Source organism: Moschus berezovskii, chromosome 23 (genome assembly GCF_049115385.1).
Source record: "Moschus berezovskii isolate FMDL1 chromosome 23, NW_MosBer_1.0, whole genome shotgun sequence".
Classification (NCBI taxonomy): domain Eukaryota; kingdom Metazoa; phylum Chordata; class Mammalia; order Artiodactyla; family Moschidae; genus Moschus; species Moschus berezovskii.
The window spans coordinates 23,386,168-23,404,500 of record NC_142482.1 but is presented as its reverse complement, the minus strand read 5'-3'; the positions used below and the strand labels follow the sequence as shown (position 1 = coordinate 23,404,500).

Here is an 18,333-nt window from a genome sequence, read left to right as displayed (position 1 = left end):
CAGTATGGGCCTTGAAGGTCCATACCGAAGAAATGACAGAATTCAAGGGATGGGAGCTGGCTTCCTCAAACAGCGCAAAGTGGTCCCCAAAAGACTGAAGGACACAGATAACGTTGCTGCGAAAAAACAGCGTCTCTTGTGCTGTAAAGTGGCTTTGGATAAGCAAGGAAAGGGATAGCTCCACCTCTGGGCGGGCCATCGTTCCTTCCGGACCAATCCAGGTACTCTCTCCCTACCGCCCTCTACGCTGAGGCCACAGAGAAAGGTTGCCCCTCACAAACATGGCCGCACCAGGCTGGCCACGCCCCTCAGCCGGACGGCGCCCGCAAGTAGTCCCGCCTCCCGCCACCGCGGCGGCCAATGAGGGAGAAGCACGAGGCTTTGCACATGCGTGGCGCCACCAGTGGGCGCGTCCAATAATGACTCCGGGAACCCGTCGAGTAACATGACGAAAAAGAAGCGGGAGAATCTGGGCGTCGCTTTAGAGGTGAGGGGAGCAGCGGGGGCTGCAGCATGTCGTGAACTTCTGCCCGCGGCGCGTGGTGGGTCGGCCGGGCTACTGGTTGGAGGACGGAGTGAGGGGAGGAGATGAGGGCGACTTGGGTTTGGGAGAGGGACGCGCGGGTGAGAGACGTCCCGCTGCGAGAATGGCAGGTTGCAGAGCCCGAGGGGTCACGAGAGGTGGGTGAGGGGACTCCCAGAGGGGAAGAGACTCGCGGGTAAGAGGAGCCCCAAAGAGGGCGCGGTACGGAAATTTGGAGGCCCTGAGAGGGAACGTTTAAGTGACAGGGGGAACCCAAAAGGGGCGGGTACTCGGAAGTGAGGGGGATCCCCAAGGGGTAGAAATCTGTAGATGAGGGGACCCCCGAAGGTGAGGGACCCCATACTGTTTAATATATAACTGGTGGCCTGAGATGGGGAATTTTCTTCTGGGGTACTGAAGCATGGAACTTGAAAAGTACTTTGTGGGAATCTGTAGAGGATTCTGGAATGGTGTTCTCAAAGAGCTTACAAATAACTGCATAAGGAAGGGAAAGAAAATTGATGCCTATTGAGCAAGTGCTATTTGTTACTTTATTTGCATTCTTGGTTAATCCTCACTACAAGCCTGTGAGATTTTCACAGATGGGGAAACTGAAGATTCAAGTAGAGCCCGAGTGGAAATAGTTGAGGTGCCCAAAATCAAGCACAGGTGATTTGCCTTCTGCTGCATCTTGTTTCTCCCGTTTCATGGTTCCCTTAGATCACCCTTCCAGTGGTTGCAGGAAATAATACTGGGTACTTGTCTTCTTGAACTTACTCCGAGTTCAGTGGTTCTCAGTCTTAAGAATGCATTAAGGATCATCTGTCTTCTTAAAAATGGGGAGTTGAATTCTCCCCCATCCCAAGTAATTCAGTAGGACTTGGGTGTGTATTCTTAACAAAGAATCTGTATTTTTAACAAGCTACACCTATGCTTAATGCAGGAGGTTTTCGTACCACCGCCTGAGAAAATATTGGCCTACTCGGTAGGGAACAAGGTTGGTGGAAATGTGAATCTTCTTGCATTGGGATGGTCAAAAATTTCGTTCGAGTTTTTCTGTAAGATGTTATGGAAAAACACAAACTTTGGGAAGACTGGGTTCAATCCCTGAGTCGGGAAGATCCTACTGGAGAAGGAAATGTTGACTCACTCCAGTATCCTTGCCTAGAGAATTCCACGGACAGAGGAGCCTGGCTGGATACAGTCCATGGGATCGCAAAGTGTCAGACACAACTGAGCGACTAACACACAGTTAAATCGAATATAGATGCTAAAATGAGATGGCACTCTGAAATGGGACAAGCCTAGACTTTGTAGCCTGTATTAGGACATGATAAACTGTTGTAACAGAGAAATCCCAAAATTTGGGGTTTTGTTTGTTTATAAAGGATAAGATAGTAAATGTTTTCAGCTTTATGGGCCATATGGTCTCTATTGCAACTACAGTTAACCCTCTTTGTTCACAGATTACATATTTGTGCATTTGTCTACTTGCTGAAATGTGCTTGTAACCCCCAAATCAATACTTGAAACGCTTTTGTAGTAATTACCAAACTGACTCAAAGCATTGAGATTTGATTCACCTGAGGCACACATGTCCAGTTACGGTCAAACAAGGCAATAGAGTGTCTTTATTTTTCAACTCTTCTGTGTGCCATGAACAAGTGTCCTTTTTCTGGTCTATTTAGTGCCAAGTTTCTTGCATTTTTGTGCTTTTTGTTGGTGATTTTGCAGTTTAAAATGACCCTCAAGTGTAGGCCTGAAGTGCTGTTTAGTCTTCCAAAGTGCAAAAAGGCTGAGACATGCCTTATGGAGAAAATGTGTGTGTTAGATTAGCTTTCTCAGGCATAGTTATAGTGCTGTTGGATGTTAATTAATCAACAATATATATATTAAGGTCTTTTTAGACACAAGCACACAGGGTTTTGTATTGATCAGCTGATAAAAATGTTGTGACCAGAGGTTCTCTGGAACCTGACCTGGTTCAGTATTTGCTAATTTTTTGTTGGCAACTTTATAGAACATAACTACCAAAATAATGAGACTCAGCTATAATAATAATAAAAAAAAACCCACAAAAGCAGCCATAGGCAGTATGTAAACTAATGAGTGTTCCAATAAAAGTTTATTTACAAAAACAAGTCATACACCCAATAAAACTTTTATTTACAGAAACAAGTCGTGGACCCTATTTAACCCACAGGCCGTTGTTTGCCAACTCCTGGTCTAGGGTACCAGGACAGTAGTGGTTCTACCATATTCCTTTGGTCTTGTGGTTCTGCTGCCCCCCAGGGCCTTGTCACCTCATGAATGAAGCTAGGTTGCACCACATTGAAGTGTTCACTGACAGGAAAGATAGAGGGGAGGAAGCACACACAGTGTCTTAAGAATACTAGGCCCAAAGTGCCCTCTCCCCATTGGCAAAGATTGCAGCTAAGATGCAAGGCCTGTAAGGGGTGACTCGTAAATACATTCATCAGCTAGAAGACCATGTGCCCAACTAGGGCTCCGTTGCTGTGGAAGAAGGTGTAAGTGTATTTTGCTGGACAGCCTGAGTCTCCTCAGCAGACTGCATCTTACCTCACAGGGTAGTTTTGGGGATTAAATGAGAGAGTATTTTTACAGTAGCACGTGTGACACACTATGGATAATCAGTGAGCAAGTCTTCCTTATCGGTAGCCATCCTTCCATTGTAACTAAGTTTGGACTTTATGGTTTCCTCACTGGTAACATGAAGGACTTGAACATCGCGGGGGGTTGCAGACTCAGTGACTAGGGTCCATATATAGATCATAGATGTTCATAGATGTCTTTTGTTTGTCTGACATGGGTTTTATTTATTTATTAGAGATAATACCTTTCCTTTTTTAATATTTATTTTTATTTCCTTTCTTTGTTTTGGCTGCTTACTTGTGACAGCTGGGATCTTACTTTGGGTCTTTCTTTCGACAAGTGGGTTTTTTTTTTTAGTTGCAGCATATGGGATCTAGTTACCTGACCAAGGATGGAACCTGGGCCCCCTATATTGGGAGCATGGATTCTTAGCCACTGGACCACCAGGGAAGTCCCTGATGTGAGTTTTAAAAGTGTTTTGAATATGGTGATGTGCCTGCTCTCCTAGTGCCTTATACCAATCAGTTTTGCCCGTTTTTTATTAACCTGTCAATATCAATATAAGTATTTACACTGGTCATCTTGATGACTAGATTACTTTCGTTTGGATATTCTAAGGTTTGAGCTCTGCAACTGTGTGCATGAGAGAAAACTTGGCTTCTGGCTGTCTGCTCACCTTGCTCTTCCTCCGCCCCCTGCAGATCTGAGTATTGAATGTGCACTGGTGTTCAGGAGCAGCAGATATTGTCCTGTTATTAAAAGTCGTGTGCTCCGAGCCAATGAAGTGGTGATTTAATAAAAAATGTTTGTTAATCTGACGAGTGCAGTAAACCCCTACAAGTGAGTAATTTCAGCACCTGCAAACAGTCTCCACTTGCTGTAATGAAGCAGTTACTGAGCAGGCAGCACTCCCCCTGAGGGCTGGCTCGTACCAGCTGGACTGGACAGTCACCTCCCAGGACACCAAGGCATCTCTCACCCTCCCTAACTTGTGGCTTCTTTCAAAGCCTTTTTATCCAACTCTTGTGCCACCTTGTGAGATCTCAGATTTGGGGAAAAACTGGCTACCGAGTTTTACTCTGAATAACAAGAGAGAATTATAATTCAGATGAGAAATCACCCACTCTGGTACTGATTTTCAAATTGTGTGGGAGGAGAGAAAGATTGTATTTCCATCTAAACTGATGGAAGGATTCTGGCTGAGGGAAAGGTTGCATTTCAGTCTCAATAGGATTTTGGCTCACGTAAAACCTGTTTGTTTTTTAATTTCTGATAGTAATGACCTGTTATTTGGTCATTGTACTTTCCCACCACAGCTGGACCATTCACCTTGGTGTCTTTAAATGTTTCAACAGTCTTAAGTTAACAGATGTGTAGTGTCTTGGCTGACATTTAGAGAGTTGGATCTGGTGCCCAGTACAAAAATCTATCAGTTTGGAAAACTTTTAAGCCATAAGTTACAGAAAACTGACCTCAGTGACCTAAAAAAACAAGAATACACTTTTTTTCCCCCATCACAAGAAATTTGGAGGGAGGTAGCTACTGACTTTAGTTCAGAAGGTCAGCTATGTCAGGGCTGGTGTTTCTGCATTTTCTTAGCTGTTTCCTCTATTCGCAAGATAGCTGCCACAGCTCCAATCATCATATTCAACTTTAAGTCAGGGAAAAAAGAAAAAGGAATTATAGCACTCTTTGTCCTTTTTATCAGTGAAGCATAAGTTCTCTTGGTAGTCTCCCAGCTGACTTCTGGATCATCTCATTGCGTAAAAGTGGGACACGACCACTTCTGGCTGCATTGAGGCTGGAAAAGTATCTTTGAGCTTTTCTAACTTCTATGGTGGCATGCAAAGGAGGAGGGGCTGGGAATCCATGTTGTGTTGACCAACTAACAGTATCTGCTAGAGGGAGTAAAAGTGAGTGGTAGTCATTTAAAATTCACTTACCAGAAAAAGAGGCCGGGATCAGTGATGGAGAAAGACAGGTGGCAGGATGAGCACCAGGAGGAGAGGAGCCTGGACACTCGCGTTTGTGTAACGCCGGCCACTGCTGTGACCTCCCTGAGGGCAGTGAGAGACAGTAGCACCAAGTGTGGATGAAGACCGTCTCGGTTCTGGAACAGGCTGTGTACAAGGCTGGTGGGAACCTACCAACTCTCTTAAGACAAAGGTTAGAAGCAGCCGAGTGGGCCATCCATTTACTAAATCAGTCTTGAGAGGCTAGAGGAGGCATTGAACCCTCACCTCTGACTTCTAGGCCCAATTGACTGGTTCATTGGTCAGAGGTCAGGAGGCTACAGTGGAGCAGGCAGCTGGACACCACCTTGCTGGCTGCCACCCAGCCAGGGGCTAGGAGAAAAGCTTGAGGCCTGTGGACACAGTTCAAGGGCGATTGACCATTAAATAAGCCTCAGCTGCTGCCAGGCACAAGCGATAGGTCGCCATTGGGCAGGTGATTCCTCTTGGGCAGCCTGTGTCTGGCTCCACTCCACTTGACGGGGGTCAGGAGACTAAAACCTCATTACCTAACGCGGCTGGATGTCAGCGTGTGTGGAGTGGCTGTTTGCCAGCATCTTAATTAATGAATTCATAAGGCACGGAGTGGATGCCAATTCTTAAAAAGGGCTCTGAGCCTTTCAGCGATGAAGAGGCTTTTGCTAATTTATCAAAAACTGTATATTGGGGGAAAGAAGAGAAAATAAAGCTCAGACGGTGTTCTGGCCCAGGGACGACTGAAGGCTTCAGGCACAGACTGACATGGCTCTGCTTGTGAGCTGCTCAAAGGCCAGGGGGTCTCAGAAGGCTTCAGAGCTCGCGAGGGATTCAGCTGGGCCCCCAGGTTCCTGACCTGGGGCAGGGTGTGACTCTCCAGAGAAATGACAAGCCCCTTAGCTCTCTGCTTTTCCTGAAAATTGTTCATTGATTAAAAACTGGGTGGGTTTGCTGTCATCTGCCCAGCCTAGAAGAGAAACTTCTGATGATTTGGGAGCTGTGGTGGAGGTTTTTGTTTTCTACCCTCAGAAAACAAAAGAGCCTCCTCCACAGAAAAACATCCCTTAGGGCCTATCAGCGTAATCCGTCCTCTGGGGTTTTAGGGTGGTCCCCTGGAAAATCAGGGCCCGTGACCCCCACGTGAGTTGGCTGTGTGGCTTCAAGGCCCCAGATGGGAAGCTGGAGACCATCTGGGCTGGCGGGCTGGCTTCTCTCCCCATCATAATAAACCTCCTGGGGCTTCCCTGACATGTGAGAATGAGTGGATTTCCAGAAATCCAGTTCCCGGACTGCTGGGGCTGGAGATGAAACACTCCAGTGGAGATGACCCCACTCTTCGGGCTGTGGATTGTTAACAAGTAAGAAGAAAGGCTATGGGGAAAGGAGAGGTTTTCAGGCCCAACTAGCCCACCTTTTTCCTTCTCAGACGTGTTATTTGTTCTGTGTGCTTTGTCAGGGTCTTTAGCAGCATAGGTCGTTTGGGGGAGGGTACCTCGGATGTCTGAAGCTCAGAGTTGGAAGGTAATAATTGCCTTCAGTGTGAGTACACGCTGGGCTCCCATCTCACTGTCTCCAGGCAAACAGATTTCAGTCAGGTTCTTCCCTCACAGCGAGTATCTGTTATGTGGACAGAAACCAAGCAAAGCCCTTGTACAAGATTATTCAGAGCAGAGAATCTGTTAAAGTCAGATCAACAAGCTTAGATGGGCTTCAACTGGGATGTGTAATGATTTTGTTCCACAGAACCCTTCTTTGTCATGAATGTTTTCATGAGGGATTTTGGTGAAAGAGCTTGAAGTGGTGGAAAGAGCATGAGCTCTGAAGCAGAAAAACACCGATTCAGACCCCAATTCTGCCACTTCCCAGTGCGATGACCTAGATCGGTTTGCATAAACATGCAGGAGTTTGCTCCTCTGTCAAAAGGGGAAGGTCCCTTTCTTGCAGAGTTGATGCAGACGTTGGAGAGCATGCAGGAAGCTGCCCACAGACTGGCCCAGGGTGTAAGTGGAGGTTTCGCCTAAGAGCTGAAAGTGGCTTCAGGCTGGCGGCTCACAGCGCTGACTCTTACCACCACCCCCTGGGGTACCAGCTGTGTGACCCTGGACAGGTTACTTCATCCCCGTGGCCCTGGTTTCCTCATCCACAAGATGGGGATACTGACACTTCTCCTCACCGCCCAGGGTTATTGTGAGTGTCCTGCGAGGGAGCTGTGTGAGGTGTTTAGAGCAGCGCCTGCTCCCAAAGTGCTGGCTGCTGCCGGTATTACTGTGGACCCTGGGCTTCCAGAGGCTGCTCTGACTGGCGCGCTGCCATCCAGACACGTGTAAGTCCATGATTTGACTTGGGCTTAGGTCCCTCAACACCATGCTCGTTATTAGGTCTTGATGCAGGGAGGATCTGGCCAGGCCGGTGCAGGATATGCCCTGTGACCACTGCTTGACCCCTTAACTCATTCTCAGCCCCTTGTCACTCAGCCCAGAAGCTCCCAAGTAAGGCCAGCAAGACCGGAAATGACTTCCTAAACCAGAAAGCACAGTGGCTTGCCTGGCAGTGCCAAGCCCCAAGTGTGCCTCTGCCCTTTTCCAGAAGAAAGTCTGGCCCTAGACAGTGGCTCCTTAGGAAGTGGGCAGGGGCCACCTCCCAGGCTGTCAGGATGCTTCTGGGAGCGCCATTCAGCACCTTCAATAGGAGAATCTTCAGTGGGAAAGCCACAGCCTACAGCTTGTGCTTGTTGGCAGACCTGCAAATGGCCGCCCGCGGGCTTGGCCTGACCAGGGTGCTGAGTGCTTATCCTTCCCTGCCCCCAAAGGGGCCACTTCAGTACCAGGAGGCTCCACACTCCTGAAAAGATGCCCCCTGGGGATTCTGGGAGAATTTTACAGTTTCTCTTAACAGTGGTTTTATGGCATATAGGACCCCAGGGAGACTTCCCTAAGTTGTGAGAATAGGGTGTTATTCCCCAAGTCAGGCGGCAGAGGCGGTTTTGCTTAATACTGAACTGCCTGCAGGGAGCCCACAGCTGCTTCTGACGGAGAGGCCCTGGCCCTGATGCCGGCCAGCAGGAGCAGTGGCCCCACTTGGCTGGGGCCGGGGCCTCTTCTGACCTTAGTGTCAGTCTGCCTTCAGAACTCCGAGATCTGCTGCAGGAAACACCCCCACCTCTGGGGAGAATCCTTGGTCTTACAGTTCTCCTCACTGAGCCTGCTCCTCTGCCCACTCTCCAATCCCCCAGCCTGAGCTTGGGTAAGAAGGGCAGCAGTTCCCATTCTGACTGTGGAGGAATCCCTCGTGGGCCTTTCTGTTAAAGTATTGAGTTGGCCAGAAAATTCTTTCAGATCTTCTCATAAGATGGTACAGAAAAACCTGAGCAAACTTTTTGGCCAACACAATATAGATTATCTGGCTCCCGTCTCCAGGACCTCCCCCGGGGCCCTCAGCTCCCCACTCCTTGAGAGATGCTCCCTGCCTTTCTCCTCCTCCCTTCTTCCCCACCACGGCTCAGACCGGCAGTCTCCATGGGCAAGTTTTAGCTACTGCTGGTCTTGGGGTCCAGAGCAGACTTTACTGTCAGGACAGGCTGCCTGTTCACCGCCTGTTTCCCGGCCCCCTGAGCTGCTTGCACACAATTTTACACAACATCTAGCGGGTGCTTGGCTCTGTGTGACATGCTAGAAGGCAAACAGTGGTGTGGAGCTCACACCACGGCCTTACTGATTCCTCGGGCCCCTGTGCAGCCATGCTTCGCCTGCTGACTTAGACACACTTTCTATCCCCCTGTATTAAAACAGACACTTGGTCTTCTGAGTATAAATAAAATGTGTAGACACTTCTCTCGTCCGTGTTACTGTCCGCCGGGGCATCCACTCTCTGCTCCCACACAGCCTGAATGAGTGCCTGCCTCAGTGCCCGCTGTAGCTGTTACTGTACCTGTGAGAGCCACAGCCAGCAGACCGCTCCAGGGAGGTCCCAGAACTGAACCAGTGGGGCAGCCACGCTTCTGCCGATTGCCTACCTTCTAGCCTGTTGGGCAGGAGTTCCGGGAGCCTCCCTGGCCTCCAGAGTGTTACCTTCCCTTCCCGTCGGAGTTGGTCGGATCTCTGATGGAGCCTCTTTCTACCTGAAGTCCTGGGCTTTGCATTCCTTCTCCCAGTTTAGCTGAGCACCTGGCCCGAGAGAGCCGCAGCTTCAGGGAACCTGGGCCCCAGCTGCCAGCCCCCACCTGCTGCTTCCCATCTTCTCAGATGCCCGCTGGGGCTCAGACCACAGTTGAGTCTGTTCTGCCCCTAGCCGCTGCTCTTGACCTCTGCTTCCACCAGGCTCAACCTTTACAACATGGCACTGGCTCCAGACCACCCCAGGGTCATCCCAGGGCAGGGTCATAAAGTCCCCAGTGTGCCACGTCCCAAGCCAGCTGGGGAGGCTGGTCTGGAGGCATGGCTGTTCTGACGGCCGACCCTGCAGGCCCTGCTGACCCTCTGTGGACAGGACGGCAGTACCTGAGCCAAGGGGCTCCCCCGCCGCTGCTGCCAGCCAGTGACCAACAGGGAGTTCACTCCATTGCACACTCCCATTTCTCGCTCCTCTTACTCTTGCCACAAATTAACTCAATTTTCTTTTTATTCCCTAAAGATCTAGTTGAAAACCATTCTGCAATAATGATAGCAAACACCTGTTAAACCTTCACTGTGTGTGAGGCACTGTTCTAATATTAACACCTTACATGATTGCTTTGTATCATCTTCACAACTCTTGGAAATAGGAAACATTAGTACCTTTGTTTTACACTCGAGTAAACTGAGGCACAGAATTAAGGAAGTCACCTAGACACACAGCAAGTGACTGGAGAGCTAAGTCGCCAGATTACAGCCCATACTCCCTGTTACCACACTTCTCAGGAACTGCAGCTTCAGGCCTCTGGGTCTTCCAACTGCTCGCCCAGCTCTGACCCTTATTCTTCCGAATCTTCTTGACATCTGTCTCCTTATTCTGGTCCTAAACCATGTTTTCTTTCCTGGTCCTGGCTGTCTTGTCCTCTGTTGCCTTCAGCCTGGTGGCAGAGAGGAGGCTGATCAAAGACTATAGATTTGTTTGGGGGAATCTGCAAAGTGTGTTACCTATGTGCTTGTCATTGTTGACTGAAATGCCAACTAGAGGCTTATTTTAGGTCTCCTTCCTGGGTGCTCGCCCGTATTTCAGGTTCCATCTTGCTGGGCTAGCTCTGCTCTGTGGCAATCACTCCCTGACCCCAGTTGCAACTTAAATGATGCATCTTGACCCTTCCTCCCTGCCTGATCGGCAGCCAGTAGGTCACCAGATTATTTATTTATTTATGGCTCTCCTGGGTCTTTGTTGCAGTGAGTGAGGGCTGCTCTTTGTTTTGATGTGCAGGCTTCTCATTGCGGTGGCTTAGTTGCCCCATGGCACGTGGAATCTTCCCAGACCAGGGATCGAACGTATGTCTCTGCATTGGCAGGCAGATTCTTAATCACTGGACCACCAGGGAAGTCCCTAGGTCATTAGTACTTTTGCAGCCATTTATTATGGCTGCTTGAGAACCAGCTTCTTGTTCAGCAAGTGCTGCAGGGTGTTGGACTGCGGGGTGGGGGTACTTTCTGAGGATGGGTCTGTGGCCTGCTGAAGAGCCTCCCGACAGTCCCAGACTGTCCTCACTCTGCCCACAGCAGGCAGCTGGGTTTAAAGGAGAATTTGATGTTTAGAAGGGAATCAGAGAGAGCTGCAGCAGGCCATAAATATTCATGGAGGGAGGTTAGAACTTTAGTCCCTAAAACCTTGATTTGTGTTAGTCTGTTTATGCTCATTAAAAAGTGGTAAGTGAAAGTGGGGTATTCATGGAACTGCAGATAAATTGGACTCGTTCAGAAAAAGGTCTCCAGCTGCCAGCTCCACAGGCCCTGCCTCAAGCATGACGGCAGACTGGTGTGCCCACTTGTGGTTTGCCAACCTCAATTTAAAGATTTTGCTTAGCATGATGAGTTCCTGGCCCCCAGTGGCCTTGTAGAGGTGTTTAGGGATGGAAAGCCCTGAAATTCCTCCCCAGAATGACACGCAAACCAGGGCCTGGCCAAAGGGTGGCAGGGAGAAATCTAACCTAGCACTAATCCTTGCACGGGGTGGCCCACAAAGCATATAATCCACGTGCGTGCACCATTGCTGCTCCCAGCTGCTTTCTGCTTCTCTGGGCATGAGGGTGCTAAATGAGGCCTAGCTCCGCTCATTCCTCCATGGCTGCAAACACAGGGACTGCAACAGGTCAGGCCTTGCAGTGGCCACAGAGAGGAGACAGATGGCCACCATGCCTTCTAGGGCAGGAGCAACACAGTCAGCCTTCCTTAGAGGCCAGGCATCAGACACGTAAGTGGAGTGGGTTGATCTAGGCTAGACATGACCCTGGGCTGCAGATTATATCATCTACCTAAGGGGTTCCCGGAGTTTGGCAAGATGAGGTTTGAACACCCACAGCGGGATGACATAATATGCGCTTGGCTTCATGAGAGAAGGATTGACTAATCTGCCCAGGGAAGGAGGCAGTACCTCTCCAGCCAAGGGCCGCAGAAAAGGCCTCATAGAGAGCACATCAAGAATTAAGCTTTGTGTGGGACCCAGCATAGAATTTGGTGCCTTTAGTTTCTGCACCAGGAAATGGAAACCACAAGTCTTAGGGCCTGAGGGGTGGCTGTGTGTGTTGGGGGTGCTGCTGTGAAGGGTGGGCCTCACGGGTGGTCTGTCACCTGTTCCTCCTGGCTCCGTCTCCACTAACCTTCACATCAGGCTGTTTCTGTTCCCTGAGCCTGGCTCCCTGGTGCTGGTTTCCCTACAGTGTAGGTTCAGGACGGCCTTTGGCCTCCCCAGGCACCGGCCCCATCTCCTGGCTAGGGCTGTTCCCAGGACAGCCCTCCCTTTGGTACCCACTAGAAGGAAATGACACAATTAACCAAGATATTAACTCAAGGCTCTGCAGTGGCTCTCTCCCACAGAGCCCTGCTTCCAGAGCTGGAGTTGGCGGCAGCTGGGGCTGCAGGGAAGGGGGTAGGTGGTGTGTCATTTGGGCTGAGTGTTGGGACAAGGGAAAGAGGCTGACCCAGAAGGACCAGGGTGGGTGCGGGCCAGGAGGAGGGGCTGAAGACCCAGAGTCTTCAAGGGCAACTCTGACACTGTCCCCAGGGATGCTGGGATTGGTCTGCGCAGTCATTGATTTCCATCTGTACAGGGGTCACTCCAGAAAGGACTGGAGCAGAGAGCTGGCTGAGACCTTTAAGGAGAGGGGTGTTCTACCCTGCCCTCTCAGTAAAGTCCTTCCATCTGGGGGACCCATTCTCTCATTTGTGAAATCAAAGTGGTATTTGCTATCCCTCCTAGGGTTGTGGTAACAGTGAGTGAGGTCATATGGAAAATCAAGCATGAGCTGGACCCAGGGCACTGTTCAGTCAGCTGCTGTGAGGGACACGGCCCTCTGAACTGCCACCCACTGCTGTCTAGGCTCCACCATCAGGGCAGAGGCGCAAGCAGCAGCAGGCCCGGACCTGAAGAGGTGGCCAATAAGACACCTGGAGACAGATGGACACAGGTGAACTTTCAAAGCCAAATGCGTGACACCAGGACCTTGGATGATCCAGTCTAGTATTTCATAAAACATTTCTCCTTAATTCAGATTATTTCCCCAAGAACACATCTCTGAAACTATAATAAAAATAAATGGGAAAACTGGCACCTTTGGCATGTAGCCTTTCAGGAGCTTAGCTGTTTTACCACACATGTTACAGCTGCCTTGATGCTGGTCAATGCTTTTGCACAAAAACCAAGTCAGAAAGAAACTTTTGATCTGTACTTTCAGTAATTTTTATTGGATCTCATGAGAAAATGTGTATTATTACAACTTGGGTTACTTTAAAATGAAGTGTACCAATGTGAAGAAACGCCTCTGCTTTTTGGCCCCTAGATGTCTAATCACGCATGGAGCGCTTTGGCAACGCAGAGGCTGCCCACGTCACCTCATTCATTCTAGGATCCGCCTGTGTAGCAGAACCTGCCACATTCAGGGCTCCGGTTGTTCCTGCTGTGGGGCCCAACTGGGGACACAGCTGACAGGGGCTGCTCCTGTCTGCCCCATCCCATGCTTGGCCCAGTGGGTCAGAGCAGCTCGGAGACCCTGAGCAACGCTTCCAGGTGTCTCCAGCCGGGCTCAGGCTGTACCACCTGGACGTAGAGGACAGCAAAGTGTAATTTTGGGGTGCGGGTGCTATCCTAAGACTCCTAGAGACTCCTTCTTCCTCATCCCAGGATCCCAGCTGTCTTGAAAACTGCAAGACTCTGCCACCCATCTCTACCTGCTGGGTGTGCTGTGTCTTTCAGATCGATGGGCTGGAGAAGAAGCTGTCACAATGTCGGAGAGACCTGGAGGTCGTGAACTCCAGGCTCTGTGGGGCGGAGCTGAGCTCAGAGGCCAGGTGATGCTCCTCCCCACGTCCCCCACCGCTTCGTATCTGTCCCTGGGTCCTGACCTTCAAATTCCATCTCTCCCCTCCCCCTGCCTCCAGAGACCTGGGCCCTTGTTCCTCTTGTCCACCCTGCCCTGTCGTGCCCACTGCCCCTTAGGTGGGAAAAAGACTCAAGCTATTTTGACCTTCCCCCCTCACAGGAGGTCTCTGGAGAAGGAGAAAAGCAGCCTGATGAACAAAGCCTCCAACTATGGTAAGAAAGCTCCTTCCCACTGCCAGCCCCACCCTCCAGTCCCAGGATCAGGAACAGGCAGACCATCTGGGGAGCCCACAAAGTGATGGGGGTCAAGGGTGCACTTCAGCAGGGGGCCAGCCCTCAGGAGGCCGCAGGACCGCACTGAAGGCCCAGCAGCCTAGGAGAGGAGCAGGTTTGCTCTTCTGTTCCAAGGGAGATGGAGAGGCCAGAGGGTCTGTTCTCCCCCATGGGATGGAGGGGGTGGTTGTAGCCAGGTTGAGATCCCTCCCACTCCCGCCTTAGGAGGCCTCTTCTGGCCCTCTCCTTGCAGACATCCATTCCATCCCAGGAAAACCTTGCGATGGGAGCGATGGTAGTAGGGTCTTTGGGGTCCAGGATGGACAGTGAAACTCTCACGTGGGTGCCCTGAAGGGCTGCTGTGGGTGAGGCGATGCTGCCACCTTCTGGGTGCTGGGCGCCGAGCCAGGGGGAGCCCACACCCAGCTCAGAGCTGAAGGGTGGCTGCTGTCCCCCACCACCCTGCTGCCGCCCTGCCCAGCGGCCTGGGAGGTAAAGGGTCTGCAGAGGCTCCTTGGGCTCTGTTCTATTCACCCTGGGGGGCCAGACCTGGCCCAGAATCAGCCCTAGAATAGTCTGTACTGCAGGGAACCTCCCTGAGGAATTTGAATCAACACTGTAAGCACAGTGCGTGTCACATACCCCTGGCTGGGTCCTGTCTGGCCTGCCCAAGGCTGGTTTGCACATATCCCCACTCCCTCACACAGGGAGAAATGAGACCTGTTTCCCCCTCAAAGCTGGCGGTTTTCACAGAAAAGTGTAGCATTTATCACTCAGTTTAGCTCTCACAGAGTACCAACCACCTCTGTTTCACGAATGGACACAGCGTGGCTGTGGACTAGCGGGGCTGGCGTCCTCCAGAGGCAGCCCTTCCACCCCGTGAGCACAGCCAGCCTCCTCTAACCGTCACTGCTAAGTCACTTCAGTCGTGTCCGACTCTGTGTGACCCCATAGACGGCAGCCCACCAGGCTCCCCCGTCCCTGGGATTCTCCAGGCAAGAACACTGGAGTGGGTTGCCATTTCCTGCTTAACTGGGCATCCAGTAGAGGGCAGCCTGAAGTGCTGCTTGTGTGGCCTTACCTTGTACCTGCTCCCCAAGGAGGGCCCAGCTGCCCTCAGTCTCTGCCTGACCAGATGAGATGCCCCGGAGGGAGGGGCCCCACAGGGCCGCCCAGGGACAAGCCGGAGGGCCCTCCTGGGGAGGCCACGCCGCCACCTCATCAGGCTGCCGGGCGCAGCCCTTTTGCTGACTCTCTCACACATGCTGTCTCTGGCTGCATTTGGAGAGAAACGGTTCAGCGGCATTGGGGGTTGGGGCTTTTTTGGGCCCAGCACCTATAGCCAGAAGGTTGTGAGGATCTGGGCAGATCGAGGACACCTGTCCACCACCCTTTTTCCTCCCAGAGAAGGAGCTGAAGTTGCTTCGGCAGGAGAACCGCAAGAACATGCTGCTGTCTGTGGCCATCTTCCTCCTGCTGACTGTCGTCTACGCCTACTGGGCCCTGTGAGGCTGCGATTTCTCCGGTCAGCCCTGGCTTCTCCTCAGCTCCGTGATCATAGCTAAGCAGGCCCTTCAAGCCTCAGGAGCACCAAGGTACAAGGGCTGTTTCTTCCTGACCCAGACACTGGAGCAGGGCTTTCTGTTGGCCTGGCCCGTCTCGCCTCCCATTCCTGCTGTGGGGCTTGGGGCTCCAGAAGGACTTCATGCTGGCTTAGCCCAGGGGAAAGGCAATAAAGAACCTGTGTGCTGAGGAAATGTCATGACCCGCTGGCAGTGGGGTGGCATTCAGGATTCAAGGGAGGAGAGGGGCTATGAAGGTAAGCCCCCAACCCAGGTGGGGAATAAGGCTGTGACAAAGCACCTGCTCAGGCAGAACTTGGGCTGCTGGGCTGAGGCTGACCTGGCACCACTTGTCCCTGTGCCCCCAAATGCAGTCTGGCACCCCAGTCAGTGCCTGCCTATGATCACAGGAGAAAAAGTGCAGCCTGTGCACGAAGGGCAACCTGGGGACGCATGCTTGTGTGGTGGTCCCACTGGAGGGCAGAGTTAATCTATTATCTTCAAGAGGCAGCAGGCCTGGTGAGGTGTGGCAGAGCCAATGGGCAACTGGGGCCACAGTCATGACCAGACAGGCTCACAGTGAGTGGCCAGGAAACCTGGAGGGGTTTGCAGGAAGGGCAAACGCAGACCACCCCACCCTTGCTCACAGCCTCTCCTCCAGCATAGGCGCAGGAGGCTGGAGCAAGGCCAGAAGGATGCGGGGCTTAGGAGCCGAGATCACACCAATTAAGTCAGAAAAGCAGGGAAAGGCATTGCCCTGGACACTCAGGCCGTGGAATGTGAAGGAAGGATCCAAGCAGTGTGTAGGCAGAAGGCTCTAGGTGAGGACTGGCTGGGTGACAGGACTGGGGGAGAAACGTGCCTAGAGCAGAGAGGGAGGGGCACCCGTGGCCTCCAATGCAGGCGTGGAGCCATGGCTCCCTCCCGTCTAGTGACACTAACTGGTCTGACGCCTGTTATTTTAGTCACACAGACTGATCCTGGGTTGTCACGGTGCCACTGGGAGTAGCTGAGTGATCATGTGAGGGGGAGGGGCCTCCTGGGCTGCGGGGTCTCTTCTTACAGGAGCCATAGTATTTTCTGACTCTTCCTTGGGCCCCTCTTTGGCAGCAAGCAGCAGCCCTGGGAGCCCTGAGCGTGGACACGGCACTGATTAAACCAACCCTCTCTTCCCTCTTCACTGAGGAGAGCTTCCTTCCCTTCACCTCCTAGCCCCAGCTGTTTCATCCAAGCCAGCCCCAGACCACAAAGCACAGAGGACACACAGCAGCAGCGCCAGCACAGAACCACACAGGCGTTAAAAATATGTTTGTCTTTAATGATCCAAGGTTCTGCAAGACACTCTGATACCCAGAATTGGGTGGAAATAGTGTCTCAGCGGTGCTGCTGACAGCCTGGGGGGAGGGGCTGGATGCTGGCTGCAGACCCCTGAGGTGGAGTCAATTCCAACCTCATGGGGAGCCTCAGTGCCCTCTATCTCCATGGAAACCAGTCTAGTACTGGGATGGGGCCTTAGGGAGCCCCTGTGAGCATCTCCGAGAGGTATTTCCCATTAAAAACAACCACAGGTTCCCTCCCCCACCCAAAGCTACTGCCCAGCTTCCCCCTCCACCCGCCAAGATAGAGGACATGGAGTGACAACATAAGGACAAACAAAAGCAACTGTGCCTCCTGCTGGGGAAGAAAACAAAGGAGGGGGAGGGTGGCAAGGTGTCTGGGGCAACCAGGAGTGCCATGATCGCCAGGGGACTGAGTGCCACCCAACCCTGGAGGACCCTGTTACAGGGGGCCACCACTGCTGGCCACAGAAAACGCAAGTCTTCAAGGTTTACACTGAGAGGGGTGGGGCACAGAAAGGCTCTGCAGCCCCAGGAAGCAGTCATACCCACTCCCGGACATGCCCCCTGCATCCTAAGTAGTATCAGACGGGGTCCACATGCTTCCCTTCCCGGCCTGCAGGATGGTCAGAGGTGTGGGCTGGGAAGAGATCCAGGGAAGACCAGGACAGGGCAGGGGAGGAGGCAATCTTCTTCAACTTGGCATCAAAACAGAACAAGTTCAAGGAAACAAAACTTTGATTTATATAGCAGCTGCTCCGGCCAGCTCACAACAGTGGGCCTTCTCCCTCTTGGAGTTTGCCCAATAAAAAGTTGGGCAAGGCAGGGGCACGGGCGCCCTCAGGCAAATGCACAAAACTCAGAAAAGTGAGTGTGCACCATGGGCGAGAACAGCAGAGCCCCGCTGCCCCTGACACTGGCCCCAGGTGCCCTGACCTCGACCTGCTGCAGGAGCTGACGGAGTCCTGTCCTGGCAGGGGAGACAGTTCCCAGGCAGCGCTCCAGGGAGGAAAGTTCAGAGTGTCCCACAGAAAGAATATGTGTCCTCTAAAGGCTCCAACTGAGCTCTTCAGAGGAGCTGGAGGGGCCACCACCCTCAAGGCCGGGCTCTGAACGACAGGGTGTTGGGCAGGGTGGGCGCACCCCAGGCCCTCAGGCGCTGTGCGTCTGGATGAAGGAGAGGACGTCCTCCTTGGACAGCTTGTCCGGGTCCTGCGGCTTCTGGGATTCATGCACACGGATGCCATCCCCCCACTCCCAGAAGAGCCGGCCGTAGTAGCAGATGCTGGGGGGAGACGGGAGGTCAGAGGCTGCACCCAGGGGAGCAGGACCAAGAGACCCCCGCCTACCCGGCCCCTGTGACGGGAACGATTCCCTCCGGTAACCAAAACACCCAGTAAGCCCCGCTCCTCACGCCTTCCGGAACCCGCTTTTCCAACAACACATAGCTTCTGCTGCTAACGGCATCCTACTGGATCCTCTCATTACTGATATTCCTGGCTTATCTGTCTCTGCTGCTCTAACAGGACAGTGTTAGTGTG

The 18,333-nt window shown here is 52.1% G+C and overlaps 2 protein-coding genes across 3 annotated transcripts in view; one reads left to right on the top strand and one right to left on the bottom strand.

The window, feature by feature from the left end:
* Positions 1-390: 390 nt before the first annotated feature.
* CCDC167 (coiled-coil domain containing 167) lies at positions 391-16,624 on the top strand. The gene is made up of 5 exons (XM_088831386.1): positions 391-487; positions 3,494-3,596; positions 13,495-13,589; positions 13,781-13,833; positions 15,299-16,624. The coding sequence occupies exons 2-5, from the start codon at positions 3,528-3,530 to the stop codon at positions 15,400-15,402; spliced, it is 321 nt and encodes a 106-aa protein (XP_088687512.1). The 5' UTR covers positions 391-487; positions 3,494-3,527; the 3' UTR covers positions 15,403-16,624.
* Positions 16,625-17,516: 892 nt separating this feature from the next.
* The window catches only part of CMTR1 (cap methyltransferase 1), a 54,713-nt gene continuing 53,896 nt past the window's right edge, over positions 17,517-18,333 (bottom strand). For both annotated transcript variants that reach the window (XM_055405994.2, XM_088831385.1), the window contains one exon: positions 17,517-18,077. In XM_055405994.2, the coding sequence (XP_055261969.1) occupies positions 17,945-18,077 (133 nt within the window). In that variant the 3' untranslated portion in view covers positions 17,517-17,944. The remainder of the gene's footprint in view (positions 18,078-18,333) is intronic.